This window comes from Tenrec ecaudatus, chromosome 11 (genome assembly GCF_050624435.1).
Source record: "Tenrec ecaudatus isolate mTenEca1 chromosome 11, mTenEca1.hap1, whole genome shotgun sequence".
In the NCBI taxonomy this organism is placed as follows: domain Eukaryota; kingdom Metazoa; phylum Chordata; class Mammalia; order Afrosoricida; family Tenrecidae; genus Tenrec; species Tenrec ecaudatus.
This window is the reverse complement of record NC_134540.1, coordinates 67817597-67842386: the sequence shown is the minus strand read 5'-3', so window position 1 is coordinate 67842386 and position 24790 is coordinate 67817597. Positions and strand designations below refer to the sequence as shown.

The 24790-nt window shown below is 42.2% G+C and overlaps 1 protein-coding gene and 1 pseudogene across 1 annotated transcript; one reads left to right on the top strand and one right to left on the bottom strand.

The window, feature by feature from the left end:
• Positions 1–22452, bottom strand: ZC3H8 (zinc finger CCCH-type containing 8). Its single transcript, XM_075563134.1, has 9 exons — positions 22249–22452; positions 17899–17983; positions 12340–12580; positions 11068–11198; positions 9151–9273; positions 7965–8076; positions 6104–6213; positions 5458–5504; positions 1–880 (listed from the first exon to the last, which is right to left on the bottom strand). Exons 1-8 carry the CDS (start codon positions 22323–22325, stop codon positions 5475–5477), a joined length of 909 nt encoding a protein of 302 aa, XP_075419249.1. The 5' UTR covers positions 22326–22452; the 3' UTR covers positions 1–880; positions 5458–5474.
• LOC142460755 (large ribosomal subunit protein uL5-like) lies at positions 16355–16874 on the top strand (annotated as a pseudogene).
• Positions 22453–24790: the final 2338 nt, after the last annotated feature.

Below are 24790 nucleotides of genomic sequence, written 5' to 3'. Positions count from 1 at the left end.
GAAAATCTTCTGGATCCACTGGCATTGTGAGCATCTCAGCCCTGGAAGGGATCTCCACGTGGCTTCTCTGGCTCCAGGTCTGGTTATATCAAGGTAGGTCCACGTGGCTCCTCCAGTTCCCAGGGCACGGGGTCTATCAGCATAGTGCCTTGTCAGTAGAGCATCACTCCAGGAAATCCAGAGAGAGAGAGAGAATCTCTCTCCTCCAAGTAGGAAATCTAAGAGTTTCCAGAATCCTCAGGAGAAGGCCATTCCACACAGTGGCCTCATTGGCTATGACCCGATTGACAGACTAGACTCTACCCCTTCACTCTTAATTCTCTCAAGTCCCAAATTGACACCAGATTATGTAACTACCACACCAATCCTTATTCATTCTAATCTAACTTTTTATTTGAAAAAAACCAAGTCAATCAGAGAGACATATGCAATTTATTTCCAGAGCATTTACCCACTAGCCAGCAGACAGCTGGGCCCTGCATCCTCCTCTCCTGCTCTAATGGCTGGAAGATCCTCACAGAGGCCAGTGTTTCCCAATGTGGGCGATACCACACCCCTGGGAGGGGCTGGGAAGATCCAGGAGGGCTGCAAAAGCAGGTTCCTATACTTTACCCTGGATTATCCACTATATAGTGCAAAAAGTTTCTCATTGCCCAGGGGGTGCTAAGTACTGTTTTCTCTGAAAAGGGGTGGAAGGCCAAATCGGTGTGGGAAACTATGGTGTAGGTCAACCCCCTCCCCTGTGCCCCTGTCCACCAAATCCCAGGTGCACTTCATCACAAGGACAGAAGAGGGTGCTGGAATGAGGACTCTTGGAACGCCACTCCAGAGGACCAGTCTTGAGCAGGCACAGGCAAGAGTACTCTTCAGCTATCCAAAGCTACAGAGAACAGAACAAAAATGCATCAGCTGGGGAGGACCACCAACCTAGTGCTGTGTACCCTGCTCACCTGCCGCAGTCCCTCCCCCCTCCCCCCAAACAAGCTTGTAAAACTGCAGAACTAAAATCTAAACCAGCAGTTCACAGTCGAGCGACCCCTACAGGGATCAAATGACCCTTTCACAGTGGTTGCCTAAGACCACTGGAAAACATATTTCTGATGGTCTTAGGAACCGAGACACCGCTCCTCTATCTGTCTCCAGGCGGGTCCGCCCACATGCAGCTACGCCCACATGAGTGCCCAGCATGAAGACTGTTACCCATGCTACACTATGCTTCAAGGCAAAATTTCATTTATTTGTCATTAGAAATAAATATTTCACAATATATAGTGACATACTGTTCTTGTGATTAATCACTATGCTTTAACTATGTTCAATGTAACAATGTAAATACATCCTGCACCAGATATTTACATTACGATTCATAACAGTAGCAAAATTACAGTTACAAAGTAGCAACGAGAATAATTTTATGGTTGGGGGTCACCACACATGAGGAACTGTAATAAAGGGTCGAGGCATTAGGAAGGTGAAGAACCACTGCTCTAAACTAAGTTAAATATCCTGTTTAGGGGTATGAGAAAAACATTTTTTTCTCTAAATACTAAGATCTGAAGTGAACCCCCAGAAAAGGTAATCCCCCTCCCCATCAAAACTGAACATTTAGAAAGTACTCAAGAAAAAATGGATTTGAATGAAAACTTAGTAAGGGGTATTATACAAAAGTGGACGAAAATGAAGTGAAGAAAGTAAAATGTACTAAAGAGCAAAGGAAACACAACATAGGAAAAATATGGCAAATGTAGCATCATTTACAAAAAACTAACATAAAATGACAAGTAAAACAAAACAATAGTTTTCATTAAAGTGTGTATGGGCTTAACTCACTTATTAAAATAAAAAGATTTCTGGTTTCACTGAGAGAACCAAATTCAACTATATGTTCTATGCAAGAGAAAAATCTAAAACAAACTTACTGAGAAAAACTAAAGTATAGTGAACTGCCAAGGCAGTCAGTGGAGAATGGGTAGTCTTTTCAAAAGCTGGTGCTGGGACAATTGGTCACTGACATACCAACATAAATAAATATATACTGTTAACTCATGTTGTTGTTCCAACTCATAAGGACCGTATGCACAACAGAACATCCCCACCTGCAGTCCCCAAAAGTCATTCAAAATGAATCACGGACCCCACTTTAAGAGCTGAACCAATCAAATGTTTAAAAGGACACCTAAGCACAAACGTCTGTGACCGTGGACCAGGCAAAGAGTTCTTACACACACACCAAAAGGAGGACCCACAGTGGAAAAGCAGACAAATGGTACTACATCCAAATGGAAAACTCTCACACTGCATTGTTGTGATTTTTAACTGTGTGCCGCTGAGTCAGTTACCAACTCACAGCAATATTTTTAGAATAGGACAGAATTGCCCCAAAGCTTGCTTACGATAGACGGTGACAGGAGCAGAGCTCGGGGACTTTCCTTCTGTGGGTCTGAATGGCCAACCTTTCAGTGAGCATTGGCATGATAACTACTGCACCACCCAAGTTTCTTATATTAATAGAATCAAGATAAGCCCCAGATTGGGACAAAATATCTCTAAGTTATGCATTGATAAAGGGCTCATGGGCTTAGGTCTTGGGCTAGTAACTGCAAAGTCAGCAGTTCAAAACCATCAGCCTCTCCACAGACAGAAGACTCTCTACTACTGTCCATGTTTGCAGTCCCAGAAACTCTGAGGCAGCTCCACTCTGTCTGATAAGATCCATGAGTCGGAATCAACTCGATGGCAGTGAGCTGAGTCAGTTGATACATGAAACAGAATTACTGCAACTCGCTAAGACAAGAGCCCCATGTAAAAATGGGAGAAAGATCTGAGGCATTGCACCGAGATGATATACAAATGGACAATAACCACATGAAAATATGGTTCAACATCACTGATCATTAGGAAAATACAAATTACAAAGGCAGTAAGATACCACTTCACACTACTAGGGCAGTCATCCTCCAAGATGGTGAGGAGGAGGTCCAGAAATGGAAACCAGCCGACATTCAGCTTGGAATGAGAAGTGATGCTGCCACTCGGGAAGCCAGTTTGGCAGTTCTTAAAAAAAAAAAATCAAACATGCATTTACCATATGACTGGACAAGTTCATACTTTGGAATCTTTCAAAGAGAAACTAAAAAGCATATCTGCATAAAGATGCACAGCGTTTCATAGTAATTAACATGTAAAACAGGCCAAAGACCCAGCAAATGAAAAATGGTAAAATAAAACGTGATTTAAGCCACACAATACGAAATACAGCACGGTGAACCTTCAAAACATGATAGCGCATGAAGACGCCTGAAGCCAGAGGCTGCACAATGAAACGTGTATGAAATGCCCCGAAAAGGCCAATCTGTACAGACAGAAAGGAGAACAGTGGTCGTGCTCAGGAAGTGACTGCCAATGGCTAAGCGTGGGGATGGAATTCTAAAATTTAATCGTGGTGATGGCGGCACAACTTTGCAAGTTTGCCAAAAAGCAGCAAAACCATTTAATTCAAATGATATATAAAATTTACCAAAATAAAGCTTAAAAAAACCTGTATGCCTGTAAAAGGGCCATGAACAGCTAAAAGAGCCCTGAAAAACAACATGAAGAAACTGGTTTTATCAGATCGGAAAATGGAATAAAGCTACCATGGTCGAGGCAGAATGGCAGCAGAGACAGCGGCAAACGGGCAGAAAAGAGGTCCCAGAACCAGGCCTTCACTTGACAGAAAGGTCAAAATACGCGAGGGAGAACCCCAGACCAGTGGGAAAAGGTTGTCGTTTCAATTAAACGTGCTGAAAAACTGGCATCCATATGGGAAGTGTCTGAAAATTAAATGAAAACCAGTACAATTAGCTCAGTTCTTCCTGTCTTAGTTGTTCCTCCTTAAAGGAGCAGCCACCCCTGTCGCATGTAATTTAGCAGTTCCTCTCACACAGGAAGCAAGGTGGAGCACACTCTGCTTCCACTCTCTGAGGACTTGGCCAGGGGACTGACTTTGGCTTGCAGGTTTCAAGGAGATGTGTTGCTACCGGGGCCCTCCCTGGTTGAATTTTTGCTAACGACATGAGAACACGCATGCTCCCGGGGAGCCCACTGGTCCCAGGAGAAGAATGAGAAAACCTCGGGCAGGAATGGACCAGCAGAGCTGCCATGGGAAGCAGTGTCAAACCAGCCCCGGCCAGGATGGGTATAGCTGGGCCAACTTCCAGCCAATCTACACGCGCATGAAACATCTATAGCTACTGGTGACTGCTACGGAGAACCATGAAGTTGGTTTGTTAAGCACCATTACCATGTCAACAGTTAACTGATAACATTCCAGTGGAGCAAAATATAAATGTCAAAAGAAAAACCCTTAAACCTTAAAAATATATTCAATTACTTTATGGTCTGGTGATGCAGCGGAGTTTCTGAAACAAGACACAAAACTGATCATAAAGAAAAAGGTTGCCAAATAGTAATTCTGTTCATGGAAACACCTCGAAAATGTGAAAAGGCAGCCCCCCAAATGCAAGAAGGTCTGCCATTGTATCCCCTGTACAGGATTATAATGGGATATAGAAAATCAGTTCATAAAGGGCAATCAACCCAAGAGAAACACGAGCAAACGACATGACAGACATTTGACCAATGATAAAACTCAAAAGCCAGTAAGATGCTAAACTTCATGTAAATGAGGCATGAGTTACAACACGTGCCATTTTTCCATTCACTCAATTGGTAAGGAAGTTTGAACTCTCAACACTGCAACATACTGGCAAGTGTAGCCAGAGGAATTCTTACACACAGTTGATGGGACTAGACTTCAGGAAAAAAATTAATTTTATGATGACTCAACAATTTACGCCCTGGTACATACTCTCACACATGTTTTACCCCAAGAAACATGCCTGCAAGTATTTAGAATGGCAGGTGGTAATAAGAAAACCTGCAAGTAATGTGAATGTGGATCAACAGTAGAATGACTGCACCATGACACATTCGTAGACTGGAATGAAAGAATGACAGCTCCGTCCACAGAAGCAGAAACAGGAGGCTGAATCGCAGCCACTGACTCACATTCCAAGTATGACACACTTTAATAAAACACACACACACGCAAAACTAACAGACTGACTGATGAATCATGTACATTAGGTATGGTAGATCTAAAAACAAAAAAGGAGAGCAAAAATATGAAATATCCTGATAAACCCGGGTAGGGAGGAAGGTTGGTGGAGACCAACAGGAAGTTTTCTCTTTCTTGGCCTGTTGGTGGATTCACAGGTACCATTCTCATTGTGTGTGGCCATAACTTACATCTCTCTAGGTATCTGAATCAAATACTTTATGTTGTTTTCAGTAGATGAAGAAAAGCACTTCTACTGGAGAAAACGGAAATGGAAAATGCTCCACTACGGCTGCCAAGCCAACCTCCACTTCTAGAGGCTTCAGAGAAAAAACAAGCATACTAAATTCTAAGTTTACCTTGCTATGGCTGTATCTTATTTACTTGACTTTTCAGTATCCAAAACCTGTTTTAAAGAAACAAAAAACTCAATTATTGTCATTCACAAATGTCTAACACAGTTACATCCTAACACTCTTAAAGTCTTCTAATGATCTTATTACCACTCATCCTATTCATCAAGTAAGATTTACTACTGCACAAGAAACGAATGGAAAAATTATACATGTATAGACATATGCAAAACACGTGCACAGAGTAGAACTGTCCCACTGGGGTTCCTAGGCTGTAAATATTTAAGGGATCAGAGAGCCTCATTTTTCTCCCGTGGGACAACTGGTTTTGAACTGCTGACGGGGGCAATCCTACTCTGTCCTACAGGGTCGGAATGAGTCAGAATTGACTTGATGGCCTCGAGTTTGTTTTATTTTTCAAGAGGAATGAGAATCTAAGGATAGACATCAGTTTAGAAAATGTTTCCATTTGTATGCTTTTGTGGCTAGTAGCCCAACACATAACCCATTGTATCACCAGGGCTCTTAGTACATCGCAAAGGAGAACCTATAAGACACCCTTCTCAAATACACAGCTCCCTTCAAATTTTCACATTTAGTTCAAACATATGTTTAAGTAAGAAAAAGGAAAGACAGTTAAAATCGTACTTACTCTAGTCAGCAATTCTTGTGTGTCAGCAGTCAGCGGAGCATGAGAAAACTTGCAGTGTTCTCCCTGGTAGCACTTTGTTCCTGTGTGGTAAAACTTGCACGGGTACTCATGTAACTCCAATGTTAAGGGAACAATTTTAATCCAACTAAAAGAATGCATGCTATTAATTTAATGCTATTCAACTGTGCTAATTTCTTTTCTATACAAAGGCTTTTCTAATATAAACTTTGAAATTCCTATTTAAAACATGTTTGTTGTTCTTGTTAGGTGCCGTCTGTCAGTTCTTACTGTGTACAACAGAGTGAAACACTGCCTGGCCCTGGGCCATCGTCACTATTGTTGTTTGAGCACAATGTTGCAACCACTGTGTCCATTCATCTGCTGCAGGCCTGCCTCTTTCTCCACTGCCTGCTACTTCTTTATCCAACATGAAATGACATCCCTCTCCAGACAACACGTCCAAAGTATGTGAGATGAAGTCTCACACAGAAAATACATTTTCAGTGAGCTATGTACAAGAATTCTAAATTTTTGGATGGTTATACAAAGTTTATTGACTATGACTTTCTTCCTTCGTGTAACAGACTACAGGCAAGCTTCATTGATGGAAGACGTGGCCAGGTACTTTCAAAATCTCGGGAAAATAAGATTATTTTCAAAGCACTCTTTTGAGGTGGGGAAACAAAGTCAACCCCTTCTTTAACCTTACAAATCTGGATCCTTCCAGTATCAGACTAGTGTAAAAGAGATTATTTTCAAGGGGAAAAATCCTTCAATTAGAAATGACGCTTTGAGTTGAATGGCGAACGGTGAGACTTTCTGTTCCATAAAGAGTTAGTCTTGGAAACCCAATGGGCGTTTCTACTCTGCCCCATATGATCGCTATCGGTCAAAATTGACTCGATGGTAGTGGATGTGTGTTGACCGACAAAGGAAAAAACTAGTGGTGACAAAACTCATTCAAACTCACCACCATGGAGTTGGTTCAAACTCGTAGTGAGCCTATAGGACACGGTAGAACTGCCCCTGTGGGTTTCCAAATCTGTAACTCTTTACAGGAGTAGAAAACCTCATCTAGCGCAGTCTAGTGGGTTGGAACTGCTGACCTTGCAGCTCGCAACCCAACCTGCAATCACATTTTATGTCTATGCCACAAGCACTGAAGAGCAAAGATTGCGCTTCAGATGAAGGGAGTGTTAACCTCTAGAAGATATAAAGGCCCTCCATAAAGTTCTTGGAAAATGAAATGATCATCAACTTTTCCATAACTATTTGTGCCTTTGTGGAACACTTTGTTCCATGGGTTTCTGAAGTCCCTTATGTAATGTACGACATACAGAAAACACAACAAAAATTAATTATCACAGTGACCGTTAAGGACAGAGTAGACCTGTCCCTGTGGGTTTCTGAGGCTAGAAATCTTTGCTGAAGCAGAAAGCCATACGTTTCTACTTCACGGCAGCTGGTGGTTTCAAGCTTCTGACCTTGAGGTTAGCTAACTAATATGTAACCAATTACAGAGAAACCTAGTACTCCCAAACCAGGAAATCCTTGGCTGTTTTACAACCTAATTGAATACGGATTCAACTAGGCAATACCAAAACAATCTGAATTGGTCCCACAAAACTACAATACTACTCATGTTGAGGAGAAAGGATCTTCACTTAAGAGATTTCCCAAAAAACCTCTATTTTCTTTCTTGGGAAAAATCTGGATGTAACAATCAGTTTGATAGAATTCAGCTCAGACAGTATCATTTTGCCACATATAAAAAACACCGACTACAAAATTTTGCATATGAAAAAATGGTAAACAAACCTGTTAAGAGTAAAGTTATCATATAACTTGAAATAAAGGATATTATGCAAATACAGGCAGTTTTCGCCTCGGTTACAATATCCCTGTACATAAAATTTACACATTTCCTTTTTCTTCTCCAGTTCTGCATCATGGTCAAATTTACACTGGTCTCCCTGGGCCAAAAAAATAACAAGGAAAATCCATTACTTTTCATAGTTAAATCTTACATTTTCATTCCAATTAAATATTAGATAAGCAAATGATCCCAGAAAGATGAAAGGTCTTTTTTTTTTTATGTTCTATTGTCCTGCAGGTTCTTCTTAGTGATTTTTTAAAAAGCATTTTATTAGGGACTCACACAACTCTTATCACCATTATGGATGGATTCTTAATGAGTTATCATAGAACCACATCATATATCTCTGCATATAATTTTGTTAAAACCGAAACATTTTTGTGGACCCTCGGAAAAAATACGGACATCAAAGGTGGTTGTGCCTCCAGGGGAGTTTACAATGTAACCCCGAGAAAGAACCAACATCGACGAGCACACAGAGAGGATACGCTTTGCTCGAGTCCTGGGCAGCGGGCAATTTTCACCCTGCTCTGAAAGGTTCAGGAGCTCTCATATTCATCAGGAGCAGGCCTGGACCCACTGGCAAAAGACAAAGCCCAAGGCATGGATGAGAACCGTGGCGTGAATCCCAGAGCAGCAGGAAAAGAAAAAGACAGATGACAGACATACAGGAAGACAAGAAATAAAATTGAATGTCATTTTCATATCTGTGCCCTGTAATGTGAATGAACGGAGATTCCTTCTCCCCACAAGAAAACTGGAGTGGTGCATCACTGGCCTAACGAACCGGTGGCTGTTCCACTCTTCCGCTTTCCCTGGAGATCTGATGCTAATGAATCAGGATTTTATATCTCGGGGAACCCACCCCAATGATGTGATGAAGGCCTGCCCGCCGAGAAACACGGGCAAAACGATTTCTCGCTATTATTAAAGTTTATTTATTCCCTGGGGTAAACAAAAAAACCCGAAACATTTTCATACAAAAATATTTTAAAATTGTTATCCATTTTATCTACTTTCTTATACAAGACTTTCACTAAAGAGTTCGATTGAACCATTTTCAAAAGGCAATAATCATAAATCTATCGATGTAAGTTTAGTCTCAAATAGAAATGGTAATTGGTTTCAGTCTATTTTTGTTATACGTTTAGTGCAGTTCTATTTTGCATACCTTAATACATTTCCGCTCAAGGAAGTATTTACAAATTTGTTTTCCTTTGCGTTCCACTGTGTGCTGGTTGATGAAGCCCTGGCTCATTCTCACACACTGCTGCTTCTCTTCAGGTTTACCAGCCTGGAAAGAAGACAAAACCCAATAGCTAAATGTGAGATACAGAACATCAACTATTTCCTTCTGCTGTGCAAACTCTCATTTTTAAAAAGGGCTTCAAACTGGTGCATTCCAATTCTATCCCCTGGTGAGAATGTGTATTTACCCTCCTGCTATTCTAAATCTGAATCTAGTTTAATGCCTAAGAATCACCTGAGGATCTATCAGAATCACTTGGGGATCAATCTTGTTGAACTTCATACTAGGAATACCCAAGAACCATCTGGAGACCTCGTTAAGATGTAGATTCGGATTATCTGTGGAGTGACTACACTGAAAATGCAAATTCTCACTAGGACACTGAACTAGAAACCAAAGCAAGCCAAACTCACTGCCATCGAGTCAATACTGACTTATAGTGAACCCCCCCACCTCGGTGGGTTCCGTTGCAGAAAGAGAAAGCCCCGTCTTTCTCCCGCGGTGCCGATGGTGGTTTCAAACTGCTGACCATGTAGACTGCGGCCCAATGCGCCTCCCCTGTGGTAGTTACATAATTTCATGTCAATGTGAAGGTAGGAATGGTGGAGGGATGGTATTCAACCGGTCAATCAGGTCACAGCCTGATGGTGCCTCCTGTGGGCGTGGCTTTTTCTTTTCAATCACTTTACTGGGGGCTCGTACAACTCTTATCACAACCCATACACACAACTCTTATCACAACCCATTGTGTCAGGCACGTATGTGCATTTGCTGCATCATCATCATGTCTTTTTCAATGAGGAGGCCTGGGCACATGCCCATCTCTCTCTGCCTTCACCTTCCTGCTGAGAAGCCACTCTGGGACCTGCCAGCGCCCTGTGATGCTTCCACCACCACTGGATCCACAAGACTCTTCACCCGTCAGCCTGTGGTCTTCCTGCACTCTGCATCATTACATGTGGCTGTGTGAGTCTGAAGAGGGACTTAGGGACTAGCATCGGACTTACAGACTTGAGTTCCACTGAACTGGGATGTTTTCCTGATATACAACCTCTTCTTGATATAAAGCTTTATCTTACACATATATATGTGTGTGTGTCACTACATTTGTTTCTGTAGTCAAACTGACCTAACACCCCACTCCACCACCAGGGCTCCCACGCTGAACTGGAAAGCATCCCCTAATCCTCATCCTCTTGTGATTGCACCTAAGGGTGCCATCCGAAGTGGGAGCCTTCAGAAAGCAAAGTCCAGGGCAGTGATAGCCTGTCCTATCTTGATAATATGAGAGGGGCCCTGAGAGTTTTCAGGAAAATGTCCTTCTTCAAGGCCCTTGTATCTATAGACCAAGGGAGAGACGCTTCTATAAAGCAAAGCTTAGGAGGACTGCAGGTAGAGACCTTGTTTTTAGTTCCCAGAGGCAGTCATTAACTAATAGGATAGACAGGAGCCGAGACATGAAAAGCTTTGCCGGACTCTGTGACCTCTGAAACGTCAGAGGGTTATTTTTCCTGCTCTCTACTTCCCTATTTCTTCAGTCATCAACAGCACAACTCTCAACCACAACTCTCAACCAGACATGTGTGTGTCTTCAGGAGCACATGGAGAACACTCTGGCTGAAGCCAGGTGCCGGAAGCTCATGAGCGAGAGTGGAAGTCACTGCACTGATAAGAACGAAGAATGTGGAAACCCACTGAGGGTAAGAGGTCTCCACTAACGCCAACCCTGACTTCATGGGATGGCCTCCCTGCTTGGTGTCACCTAGCACTTCTGCCATTGAGTTATGAGATAGAAACCAAAGAGCACGGTGGTGTCTTCCTACACTTAAGTTCTTCTACCTCTTCCTGTGACTTTTTTCCCAGCACAGCACTTGCTGCCTTGTTTCCAGGGCCAGTCCATTTTCTCTTCATTTTCTTCTGTTTGCTGTTCTTGTTGCCCGCCTTGAAATTTTTATTTTTTTGTTTCACAGCTAAAGACAAGAAAGGTTAACTTTGTCAATAACATAGATGTATATAATAGCAGTTTGCCTTTAAGATTCACATTCCATATGAGCCCCAATAAAAAGATTTATTAAATTAATTTTTTTTTAATTTACATTCCATTATCCAGGGCAGTGGTTCTCAACCTGTGGGTTGTGACTCCTTTGGGGGCTCAATGACCCTTTCAGAGGGATCGCTCGATTCATAACAGTAGCAAAATTCAGTGATGAAATAACAACAAAAATAATTTTATGGTTGGGGGTCACCACAACATGAGAAACTGTATGAAAGAGTCACGGCATGAGGAAGGCTGAGAACCACTGAGCTGGGAGAAACTCTCTACAGCCCATGGAGGAAAAACAGATAAAATGTTGTCCTTTCTTGCTGGAAGCTCTGGGATTGAGAGACCAAATTGAGATTTCTGATAACACAATCTAGATTTCTAGCTCATTCTTTTTGGTAAATACGTAAAGCTTTCTCAAGCAACAAATAAACAGTCAATGATGAAGGGAACCTATCTGGCCAGCCAGAACTTCCTGAATCACCCAGAGGGTAACAGTGGGTCATAGCACTGGAGCAGCGAAGACTTCAGATGTTAAACATGACCTGTTGGACTTTTCAGAGGTAGATATGTTGTGCATTAAGTCACTCTTCAGAGACATTACAATTAGATAAGGAACAAGAACACTTTAGAAGAGGGAGAAAAAAAATAGTGAGAGATTGAAATCCTTGACTACCCTCATTTACTCCATTATCTGCAGCCAAACCTCAGGTGAGCAGTGTAAGAGAGCATCTTCCTGAGAGGGAGTCTGATAAACAGCCATTCCCGACATCCACTAGGCCAATCCTACATGAAATAATAGTACGGACAGGCGAAGGACTTGGCTTTCTCTCTTGGGGTCCTCGTGGACTTTGTTAACTGACTGCTCCCTTACCTGCTCCTGACACCAGTTGGCCTTTACGCCAAGCATCCAGGTCTCGGGCCGGGCACGCTGAGACGTGGTGTAAACCTGCATGGAAACTGTGCTCTCGCCATCGACGACGTGCGGGAGAAAAACTCCCATCCTTCCACGGACAACTATGATTGCTTCTCTCGAGACATTTAAAATGGCAAAACAGTGTGACACGTACCTGGCTGGGTACCTTTGGGCTTCTCTTTCATCACTGTTTCTTCAGGAACTGGGGGAGATTGAGAGGCCTTTGCCATTTCTTTAGCTTGGATGTACCGTTTAAGCTCTTCGGCAAAATTGTCTTCTGGTTCCTGATTGAGGGTGTCATTGTCGTCGATATAGGGGTCATAGTCCTTACTTCTTGATTTCCTTCTGTGTTGCGAACTCTTTGGCAGTGTTGCAAAGTGTCCCAAGTGCCGGACCTAAGGAAAAATCAAATGCCCATTAAAAACAAAACAAAACCAGCACAAAACAAAGCAGGAGGGCAGGTGGGACGGTTCCATTGAAAAACAGGAGCGCCCACGAGGTCGCTGTTAGAGGTAGCAATGAGTACCTAGGCATTCATGGACGACTCTCTCCATCTCGTGTATTTGAAACTTTCCAGACTTGAAGAAGGAAAAAGCACAGCATTTTCATCCTCAAAGATGATTTGAGGGAGATTCTGAATGTGTACACTGGAATCAAAGTATGTGTGGTAGTTACTTAATATGTTGTCAATTGGAGTATTAAGAGTGCAGGGGTGAATTTAGCCTGTCCATCAGGTCCCAGCTTGATGACCTCATTTGGAGACACAAAGGAGATATCTAGCTCGCTGGAGGCGGGACACATGCTCACTTCCTGAGAGACTCTTGACAGACACATGGGGCTATGCTGATGGCAACAAGAGCCCTGGACCTGGAGGAGCCACGTGGAGACCCACGCCAGCGCGGAGATGCTTCCACTGTCACTGGATCCACAAGACTATCTACCCATTGGCCTGTGATCTTCCTGCATTTGGTATCACTGCATGTGTTTTGTGAGTCTGAAGAGGAAATAATAGATTGATATTGGATACATGAGCTAATATTGGACTTATGGACTTGATCTGGGCTGGGATGTTTTCTCATTATTCACCTGCTCTTGTATATAAAGCTCTTTCTTATACACACGTGAGTGTCTCTGGATTTGTTTCTCTAGTCTACCTGGACTAACACAGTGTGGCTCAGAATAAGCATAGGATGCTGCAGGGTCTGGTAAATGTCTGAGGGGTGTGTTTTGTGTTCTTATATGGCTCAGGTCTCATCAGATGCACTTGTTTTACTTGATGTTTCTCACAAATGAAATCTTGCACAAGCAAATGTGAAATTAACATTCTGATTAAATTGTTCCCTCACATTATCAATGGACTGTGTTTAGGGTAAAAAATTCACATGTTCACAACAAGCTGTGCTGCAAAAAATGAGTTTCTTGAGCTACCCAAAACTAACACAAGCAGCAAAATTGCCATTCCCACACAAATTTACAAAGGAGTTTTTTTTCAAGCTCAAACTATCGTTCCAGCAGTGTTTTTCAGGCCTGTAGGCAAATACAAAGGACATTTCATTTCAAAACATTCAACTGTGCAACTCAGGAGACTTCCCGATAACCGCCGACTGGGCGTGATTAATCTGCGGTGTAATGGCATTCTACATGACAAATCTCGAGAATCTACTAGAATACTGTGAATGCCTTCCAAGCAATAAATGCGCATACACTTGTGGACTATGATCAATCTTTTGGCAGTACTTATATATGGTAAAAACTGTTTTCAAAGATGAAATATATAAAATCTCACTATAGATCTGTATTAACAGATCAACCTCTGCAGCTCATTTTGATTATAAAGAATATTAACTTAAAATTTCCAATTAAGCGAGGTGTCATCCAAAAGAGAACGCTACGCTTCTCATGACCACTGGCAGTCATTAGATTGACGCAGAGTGACCGTCTGGGGACTGAGCTGACTGCCCCCTGGCTTTCCAAGGCTTTAATCTTTACAGAAGCAGCCTGTCATAGCTCTCCCCGGGGAGCGGCAGGTGGGTTCGAACTGTCCACTTTCCGGTTAGCAGGTGGACACTTACCCGCAGTGTCATCAGGTTCCCTAGTGTTCTCACTAGTTAACCTATACTACAATGATCCATTATTACATTATTCTATGCAGCATTCTGACAAATGGGGGGTGGGGGGCTCCCTCTCACTCATTTTATAAGCACAAAAAATCCTCACTTCTACTGCTTGGCTTACAAAGACTAAAATATTCATGGTCTGGTCCTTCACAAAAGACATTTCTGACTTCTGATTTAGAGGACAAGAACAAAACAAAGGCAGGCAGCTAAAGCAGAGCTAATGCAGAAGACTCAAACATGTCTCAAAGAAAAAGTACAAAAAATTAATAGACAAAGATATCTGAGATGACTTTAACAAATCAGAGGTGATATTTAAACATGTACTAGGAAGCTGTAGAAACAAAACTGAACAATACAAAGCTCTTAAATAGCTATGTATGATCTAGGAAGTAAAGATAAATGGAAGTAGAGGATATTTCTTAGAGTATAAAGGGAAAGAGATAGACATTAAATAAAGACATGAGTGAATGGTCTCATTGAACACTAAGCAAGGATGACAAAATCTCACATAATTGAAAATGTTATGGTTAAAGAGAAAGACCAGAAAACATCTAGAAAGAACAGAATACATTTAATGTAACTGGAATCAAATTGTTTAGACTTCACATTGGGGATGCTGGACAGTGGAAGAAGACATGGACGCTATAATGTCAAACTTGTGAGGAGAAATATACTCACTCGATCCACAATTCTATTTCGGATGACCTATCAGCTCTGAGAATAAACTATTATTTTTAAAAGTGGTAACATTCCAGAAGTTTATCTCCCATGCATTCCTACATAAACATGTATCCTAGTCAAATAAACTGACAGTTTGCAAACGACATTCTATAAAAGGGCATCACTCACAATAACCTCAAAAATCAATCAAACAAGATGCAAAACATCTACAAAGAAAGTTACGACCCACTACTGAAAGAAATCAAAGACAGAACAATTCAATATTGTAAAGATATCCATTTTCTCCTGAATTATCTAGAGAAGCCATTCTTAACCTGTGACCCTGTCACACGGGTCACCAATTCATAACAGTAGCAAAATTAAAGTTATGTAGTAGCAATGAAAATCATGTTCTGGTTGGGGGTCATGACAACGTGAGCCCCCATATTAAAGAGTCGCAGCATTAGGAAGGTTGAGAAGCACTGATCTGGAGACTGAATGCATTCTGTTGACATCTCCGTTAGGCTTCTCTGTGGAACTGGAGAAAGCGACTGTAAAATGTAGATGGAAATGCAAAGGGTTAAGCTGAAGGTGCAACACTGCACCCAAAGGAAATCCAAGTGGCCAAACATATCCCCAGATGCTCATCTCATCAGCACTCAGGAAAATGCAAACCAAGCGACAGTCCGACACCTCTGTGCCCTCACCCCATGCACGCTGACACCAAGTGGGGCCAATGGGTGGAGCAGTAGAAAGAGTCTCCCACACTGCCTCTGAGAATAAGAAGAGTTATAAAACCAAACCAAACCCACTGCCATCAAGTCAAGGCTGACTCACAGCGCCCGACAGGCTCGGGCAGAACTGCCACTACAGGTTTCAGAGACTGTAACTCTTTACAGGAGTAGAAAGCCCTGTCTTTCTCCCTTAGAGCGGCTGGTGGTTTCAAACTGCGGACCTCGTGGATTGCCGCCAAAATGTAACCACAACACCATCAGAGCTTAAAATCAGTTTGACGTTCTGGTTAAGGGGAAGACGTGCAGAGAACCCAGCAATTCCACTAGGAGGTGAGCACGGGTTACAAAGTTAACAAATGGAGCAGTATTTCCCATAACCACCCAATACAACCAGAAACACATCAAATATCCATCAGTCAAAGAATTTGGTATACTCAGATAAGGAAAAAAATATGAAGCTGTGAAAATAAACCAACACATTTATAGATCTTAAAAAGATACTATCAGTAGTGATACCACAGGAAGGTCAGGGGAAGGTGGGGGGAGAAAGGGAAGAACCGATCACAATGATCTACGTATCACCCCCTCCCAGGGAGACAGACCACAGAAAAGTGGGTGAAGGGTTGGGAAACTCCATTCTCTCTTCCTGGTCTCCATCATGGTGCAGGATCAAGGTGAAAAGGAGAACCCGATGTGGGTTCTGCCTCACATCTGCGTGGGAAAGAGTGGCGACAGGCTGACGTGGGCGGCCAAGGTGCTGGAGCAGCTCACTGGCCAGACCCCGGTCTTCGCCAAAGCCAGATACACCGTCAGATCCTTTGACATTAGGAGAAATGAAAACATTGCCATCCAATGCACAGTCCGTGGGGCCAAGGCAGAGGAAATCTTGGAGAAAGGTCTGAAGGTGCTGGAGTAGAGTTACGGAAAAAATAACTTCTCCGATACTGGAAACTTTGGGTTTGGGATCCAGGAACACATCGACCTGGGGATCAAATATGACCCGAGCCTCGGTATCTACGGCCTGGACTTCTACGTGGTGCTGGCAAGGCCGGCTTCAGCATTGCCAACAAGAAGCGCAAACAGGCTGCATCGGGGCCAAACACAGAATCGGCAGCAAAGAGGGGGCCATGCGCTGGTTCCAGCAGAAGTATGATGGGATCATCCTTCTTGGCAAATAAATGCCGGTTTCCAAAAGACAAATAAAAAAATTACAGTGAGGTGATAAAAAAATTATCAAGGGTTCATAAGGGAGGGAGTGTGGGAGGAGGGGAAAAATGAGCTGATATCAAGGGCTCAAGTAGAAAATGTTTGAGATTGACGATGACAACTTATGTACAAATGTGTTTGACACAATAGATAGATGTATGGATTGTGATAAGAGTTGTATGAGCCCCCGATAAAATGATAAAATAAAAAATAAACATACCGTGGTTCAAAAGAAGCCAGACAGAAAAGAGCACACACAATACTATTCTATTTTTATAAAGCTCAGAGACCAGGAAAGAAAACCAACTACGGTATATTTTTAGGGATAGCTACCAAACCAAGGCGTCCAGATGGAGCAGCATTCTGACTCATCACAACCCTGCAGGACAGAGCAGAAGTGCTCCTTAGGGTTTCCGAGACGGTAAGCCTTTATGGACGTTCTGACTGCCGCGTCTTTCTCGGCAGTGTGCCTGGTGAGTCCAAGGCCCACCATTTGGTTGGCAGTCAACTGCTTCACGCACCATGCCACCAACGCTGCGTGTCTCTCATAAGTAAAAGAGCATCACGTGAAACCCTACTTGTGTCTCGTCTCTTGCTGGGTCAAACCCATTCTTCTGTGCATGTGTGAAAATTTCCACAAAAAAAATCAGGCCTTAAAAAGGAAAACCAGAGGGAAAAGAGGAGGAGACATTGGCTTTAACTCTAAATCACTACAGCAGGTAAGCAAGTGTATGAGAATCTTTAAAATATTTCATCTAATTTGGAAGAAAAAATGTGCTTGGGTGTTTAAAACTCATTTTCAGAAACAGAAAAAAACAAAATATCACTAAGAATAGTTCATGTTAAATGACAACAAGGAAAAAAATGACAACAAGGTTCTTCAATGATAATTCCTTTAAAAACTAAACAAGTTTCCTTGACATAAACAACTGGGCCCTAAATCTTGACTAAAATAAAACATCTTCTTGCCTGGTTTCTATGTCATATTAGTCTTACCTTTTTGGGAACTGGCTCATATTCCACTTTTATTTTCTCTTCTTGTACTTCTTCTATGTCTGAAATACCTTTTGCATCATCAACTCTGTAGGAAAAACATCAAATAACACGAGAGGATTTTTCAACCCGGAAAGCCTTCTTACTGCAGCATTTAGATCCACTCGCTCTGGCTTATCTTCAACTTGCCCACAAAGAAATTCCAAATTCAAATTCTACTCCAAACCACCCAGAGAAATGGCCAAAATTATGATAGAGAGTAAAAATCAGTGTCTATGAGAAAGAGGACATGCTGAAAATTTAAATGGTATAACCTTAGTGTTCAGTCCTCGTTCATCTCTCAGGTTGCCATAGTAGCTGTGACGTGAAAAAGCTATGTCACGTGTATTTCAAATGTCAGCAGGGCCTCAGTGGAGCTTAAACACCAAGAACTGACTTTGAAGAAGAAACAGGCTCTTTCTGAGGGGTTAGCCGCTGAAAACCTTATGAATAACAGCGGACACAGCGGATGCCAACAAGAGACTCACAGCTAACTGTGAGGCTGGTGCAGGACCCTCCGGGTTTCGTTCCATTGTAACCAGGGTCCCTGTGAGTCACACCGACTTGATGGCACCAACAAAATATTTTTAATACTATAGATGCGTTGTCTGCCTCCCCTCCAGTGTACATTTTTATCGTGTAAATGTATCCTCTTTTTAAAAATGTATCCCCAAGGCCTAGCATAATGTCTGGTACAGAGTAGATGCTCAATAAATTTTTTTGAATAAATGAGAAGTACCCCACCACAACAGAAACCTTGACATCTGAATAACTAAACAGAGAAGAGATTGAAATGGTCAAGAACTTCGTTTGACTTGGGTCCACAACTAACGCCCAAGGAAGCAGCAGTCAAGAAATCAATGACCATACTGCACTTGGCAAATCGCTACACAAGACGGCGTTAAAATGCTACAGTCAGGATGTCACTTTGAGGAGCAGGTGGGCCTGAGCCAAGTTAAAATTATTTTCAATCAGTTCCAATGCATGTGAAAGCCGGACAAACAATAAAGAAGACCGAATAAGAAGTGGTGCATTGGAATGAAGGTGTTGGTGAAAAACATTTCAAGTACCACGGTCTGTCAAAAACCAAATAAATCTGTCTTGGAGGAAGAAGAGCCAGCATGCTTCTCAGAAGTAAGGATGGCGAAACGTCATCCCGTGTGCTTTGGACATGTCAACGGGAGAGACCAGGCCCCGGAGAAGGATGTTAGGCGCGGTTAAGCAGAGGGGCAGCAAAAACAGGAAGGCTCTCGACCCGATGGATCAGCACAGTGGCTGCAGCAAAGGGCTCCAGACACAAGAGCACTTGGGAAGATGGTGCAGGACTAGACATTTTGTCTGCTGCACCTGACGGCACCTGACAAGAACAACACTGTTTCTGGGGAAGAAAAAGTGATGATGTTCACTTTGTAGCAGGATGAAACAGCTCATCCAACTGTGTGTTGATACATCAGGTAATTCAGAAAGACTGCCTAAGGGACCAAAGGCAGGAGGTGTGTGAATAACTGACTGGTCGGAGCCAAGTGCTTAACCACTGCACCATCCAGGCAAAGAACCCAACCACACAAGCATTACAGAATCAGTCGCCTCAGTCTGAGGACAAAAGGGGAAAAAGAGCCTTCATTTTTGGATATTTTAAAATAATGGTCATTAAACATCGTTTCCACACCACATGTTTACTTATTTGGGTGTCTTATACTCTTCAATAAGGCTTTTATGAATGGGATACTGTATCCAACAAAGTTTCAAACATGTCATTCTTACTACTTTTTCTATGTACTTACTGTATTTTCCCTAATGGCTCACCTTGAAGAATCCTAATAGATTACCAATTGGATCCACTTGTTTTCTGTAAATGGTCAGGTAATAGGCATATGATTAAGTGTCGGCGTTCTCCATTTAAAGAGGAGCTGGTGGCCCGGTGGGTTAAGAGTTGGGTACTGCTAACCTGACCAACTCCACCAGTTGGCCATTTGAGAGAAAGATGAGGCCTCTCCTCCTGGAAAGAGTCACGGCTTCAGAAATACACTGGGAAGTTCCACTCTCTTCTTAGAGTCATCAGGAGTCAGAACTGACAGCACTGGGAGGTGGGGCTGCTTTTGTTTTCTTGTTATTCTATTTTGGTCATTTCGTAAAGTCATGGGTCCTAGAACCAGACTGGCTGTGCAACCTAATCTTAGCTTTGTCACTTTGGTTGGGCCATACTGCTATGCTATTTAACCGGTTCCAAAGTTCTCTGTTAAAGTGAAGTTACTATCATCTCTTTGAGGTGGTTGTTGAGAATTAGATGGTAGTTTGATATAAAGCGCATCCTAAACTTCTTGATGGTATTCTGATTTGATCTCAGGCAATTAAGCACTTGAGATAGAGAGGAAAGAGAGATGAGTAAAAGTCTCTAGAATCAAAGAAAGTAAAACTGTTCAGTGAACTTGGATGAAGGGGATGGACAGCAATGTGTGATACAGGAGGAGGTACGGAAAAATGGAGGCAGGGGGAGACATTGGGAGTTTTGCAATAATTAAAGGCACCAGAGGCAAATACTGGACCGTACACAATCCTGCAACTGTCGAGGTCCAGGAATAGAGGCCTGGATAGACATGCAGGCTGCACAAGTGGGAAACAGTGGGAGTATAATCATACTTGCTGGAGGGTATTGTACATGTGCATATACTTTTGCTACAAAGACACCCATGACCAGTGGAACATCCAGGAAAAAACAACTTACTGCCATCAAGTTGAAGTGGACTCAGAGCAACCCTATAGAACAGGGTAGAACTGTCCCTGTGGGTTTCCAAGACTGTGCTTCTTTATGGGATATGAATAATTGTTAGATATAACCAAACACCTTGAGGAAATTAGTTGCTGGGCCTGGGGGATCAGGCCCAGAGTCTTAGCAGAAACCAAGGTTGATTAGCCAAGCACAGTCCATAAGACAATGTTCTACATTTTATTTTGGTGAGTGTTGATTGGGATCTTAAAAGCCTACGATTAGCCATCTTGGTGGCAACTACTGGTCTAGGGATGAAAACTGAAATACAGATGGACACAATTAGTTCAATGGCCCAATGGACCACAAAAACACCAGCTACCACTCCTGTTTCGAAAGGATCCCATTAGAAAGTCCTAGATAGTGTGGGAGAAAATGTGAAAGTCAACTCAAAATCATCAGAGACCACTTACAAGTCGGATAGAGACTGGTGAGATTCACAAGACTGATAGGTATCCTTCTGGTCTAGAACTTAACTCACCTCTACCCAATCAGCCTTTTAAGATCAAAAGGGAAGCAGTTGCCGAAGGGCAAAGTTCAGAAGGTTGGGGGGGGGGGGGGAGGGAGGAATGGCCACAGGAAAGACGTGGAGGAAGCGGGATAAATTATGGTACACTGAGGGGCTGCAATGGATGAGATGAATCGGAATGTGTACGAATTGTGGACCGTAAAACTATGATCCGCCCAGTTAACCTTTACCTAATTCACAATCTGCCCAGTAAACCTTCACCTAAAACAAAACTTTGAAAAATAAAGAAAATGTCCAGTTATGAGGGAATTAAAAGTATAGGGAAACAAGAAACACGGAGAAAGGTTGGGTTTCCACCGGTTAGCACTTCACACTTAAAAGAGCCAATGACCATCTAGGTGTAAACTACCCTCTCCACGCCTTTAAGTACGAAGTTATCATATTAGTTAGTAACTTTTGATAAGTTAGGTTCACCCATGTTTTTCCAAGTCAAAACAAAAAAATGAACTCAAAGCCAGAATCAATTCTGACTTATAGAGGAAATCCTCAATCCAAAAGAGTTGGCTGTTTTGTTACGGTCTTTAGGATTTTTCGGTGCAAAACATGGTGCTGCACTACTTTTCCAATACCGCTTAATGAATTTATAGCAGGAGAGCCGAGGGCGTGTCAGTCAATAGCTGTCATTCGGAGCTCGCAGTCTGGTAGCAACAGGCGAACGGGGCGTGGGTACCAGCGCTCCTAGCAACCGGAGGCGGGCCTACAGCGATTGACACCGCCCGGGGGACACGCGCGGACCAAGGGGTTCCTGCCGGCCCCAGCACCCCCCACCCATGACCACCCGGCCCGGACGTCCAGGAGCTGAGGTTCTCGGCTGCGCAGGCCTACACACTGGGCCCCTTCTCCGGCTCCCTTCCTCCCTGCCCCCCCACACCTCGAGTCCGGGCTGGCCTGGCCCGAGCACTCGCCCACGTGCTCCCCAGGGGGCCTCGCGGCGCCGCTGGAACGGCCCCAGCGAGAGGCGGGGAAGGAACCCTTCCCGGGCCCCGGCGGCCAAAAGATGGAAAGAATAGGGGGTCACCTTTCGTCAGAGTCCGTGGCTGGCTTTTTGCCGAGGGCCGGGTTGGGGGGCTTGGAGAAAAGGTTCTCAAAATCCATTACCCAGTCCAGGGGCCTGGCTCTCACGAGCAGCAGGCCAAGAGATGCGAGCCGGGTCACCGCAGGATTCCAGGCGCACGGCTTCGAGACCTGCCCCTGTCCGCCCTGCGCCGGGCGGCAAGCCCCGCCCCCGGCCTCCAGGCCCCGCCCCCCGGCCCGCGCACGCGTCGCGGGCTCCGCTCGCGGCCGTTCTGCGCACGCCGGCGCCGCAGCTCTGCGCAGGCGCAAGCCTAATTGCATCCCACAATCTCGCCCCGCCCCTTCTTTGTCGCAAATAGTTAGGTGACCGGATTTTAACACCGGTAAAGCGGGACACCATTGACGGGGGTGGAGTGAGGGTGGGGTGGGGGTGGAGTGGTTTCTTGATTGAAACTTTGGTCTATATGGAGCAACAAAAATTTTCATAGAACGCAAAAATAGTATTATATATTTTAAAATTTCAACATACGTACAATTTACAAATATAATACATTAAAATTATAGTATTATTTTATTCTTTGGCATATTTCTCATTTGAGTGAATTTTCTTAGTGGATTGCTGTCGTTTAAAAGGTCATGCATGAAAATTTTCACAAGAATTTGTTAAGTTATATTTCACACATAAAATGGCTTTCAAAGTCTCAACTCTTATTTGTGATTTTTCTGATGTCCAAACTTTATTTACTGTAGAAAAAACGCGTCAGTCGCAGCATTAGTTCCTGGTAAGGACACCACGTATTCCACAATTTTTAGTGCATTATTGTATGGAACACGGTTTGTTTCAAAATGATGGAATATTTCTAACCATTTGTTCTCTATTGTGGTTTTTGCTGATGCCCAAGATTTAACCTTTTCCTTATAAATATATGTTTTTAATAATGATACCTCATTATAAAGATCATTTTCGGAAATATTACTATATGGGAAATTTTGAGTAATATGATCGAATGATTTTTACACATCATTTCAGTTAAGTTCTTGTTTTAATATAACCCAATGAAAATGTCCAATATCATTGTAATGTACCGTCCACTCTTCTAAATAATCTATGCAGTTACTATAGAACTTTTTAACGTGATTCATGATACCTGCACGATTTATTGCACCTTGTTCTTCTAGCTGGCTTATACTATTACAGATAGTTAACGGAATAAAATTATTTTCTAACCGCTCTTGACACTGAAATTTTAAATAATTAACTTCATTTGCTACTTTGATTACCAAAATTTTGTCACCTTCAATAAGTTTTATAGCATTTTGAAAAAGAGCTGTTTGTGTACAAACTCTAGCCAAATTTTTGAAGATTCTTTTTCAAAAAACTTCTAAAATTCTAGGACATTTATCCTGTGATAGAAAATAGATCTTAAGTGGAGAGCAAATGCTTTCAAAATGATTAGGGCAAAGAATGTACGGATGTGCTTTATACAATTGATGTATGTATATGTATGGATTGTGATGAGTTGTATGAGCCCCTAATAAAATGTAAAAGAAAAAAAGTAGGATTTCAAAGGATCGTATATTTTCAAAATTCTTTCGACAGCTGGCAAAAGAGCTAACCAGCGCGTTTTACTATATCCAAGTATTTTGATACTCGACTTCCGCAGTTTCACAAAAATTCTTTAAGCATTTCAATGCGCACAGTGCATATATAGAAATAAGCATACATTTTAATAACAATATTTTCCACATCAACAGGCAACAAATCAGCTGTTTGAATGGCGTTATGTATTATGTGTGCTGCATAACCAACACCAATATTTTGATTAAGGTTTTTGTTTAATTTATAAAAAATATTATTTGTACCTCTTCTTGCTTTTCCTCCAATAGTTGTGTTTGTGTTGTCTGCACAATATGCATTTTATGTTTTAATTTTCCCCAAAAAATATTAATAATGGAACTGAAAATTATTTCAGAAGTTTTGCTGGGCACAGAAACAAAATCTAAAATTCTAATTTTTATTCCAGTTTCTGAATAAAAAAATCTAATAATGGTTGGAAATAACTTTATATCCTTCTGATTAGCTGTGTCAGAATATATGGATATAAAATTAATTTTTTCTAGATTTTTGTTTAATTCTGAAAATGCATATGGGGAAAGCACATTACACACAACTGCCTCGGATTTTATTCTAGCATAGGCAAACTTTTTGTTGATTAACTTTTTGACAACTTGTCATGTACAGTCCATAGATCTGAAGGAATGATTTTGATTAATAGCATGAAAAGATAAGTCTTTCTGCTAATGCTAATTTATTTTCTTCGTCTTCATAAGTTGTTTTCCGAAAAAAATTCCTGTATTTTGGAGGAAGATGCAGCAGTATTTAAATATCTTTTATGTATCTGTGTCTCCAAGTGCTTTGAAATATCATTTTTCCCCCCCGGCGAAATAGAAAATTCACCGTTACATTTCTCACATTTTACCATGTAATCTCTTTTGTTTTGTTTTTTAATAAAAGGAAATTCATTTCTTAGATCATCATTGAATTT

Coding starts and splice junctions, on each gene's coding strand:
- ZC3H8 (XM_075563134.1), bottom strand. CDS start 22,325: ATGGATTTTGAGAACCTTTTCTCCAAGCCCCCCAACCCGGCCCTCGGC. Junction 12,581..17,898: donor ATGAGCCAGTTCCCAAAAAG/GTAAGACTAATA, acceptor ATTTTTCCTTAG/GTCCGGCACTTGGGACACTT. Junction 8,077..9,150: donor TTGAGCGGAAATGTATTAAG/GTATGCAAAATA, acceptor TTTTTGGCCCAG/GGAGACCAGTGTAAATTTGA.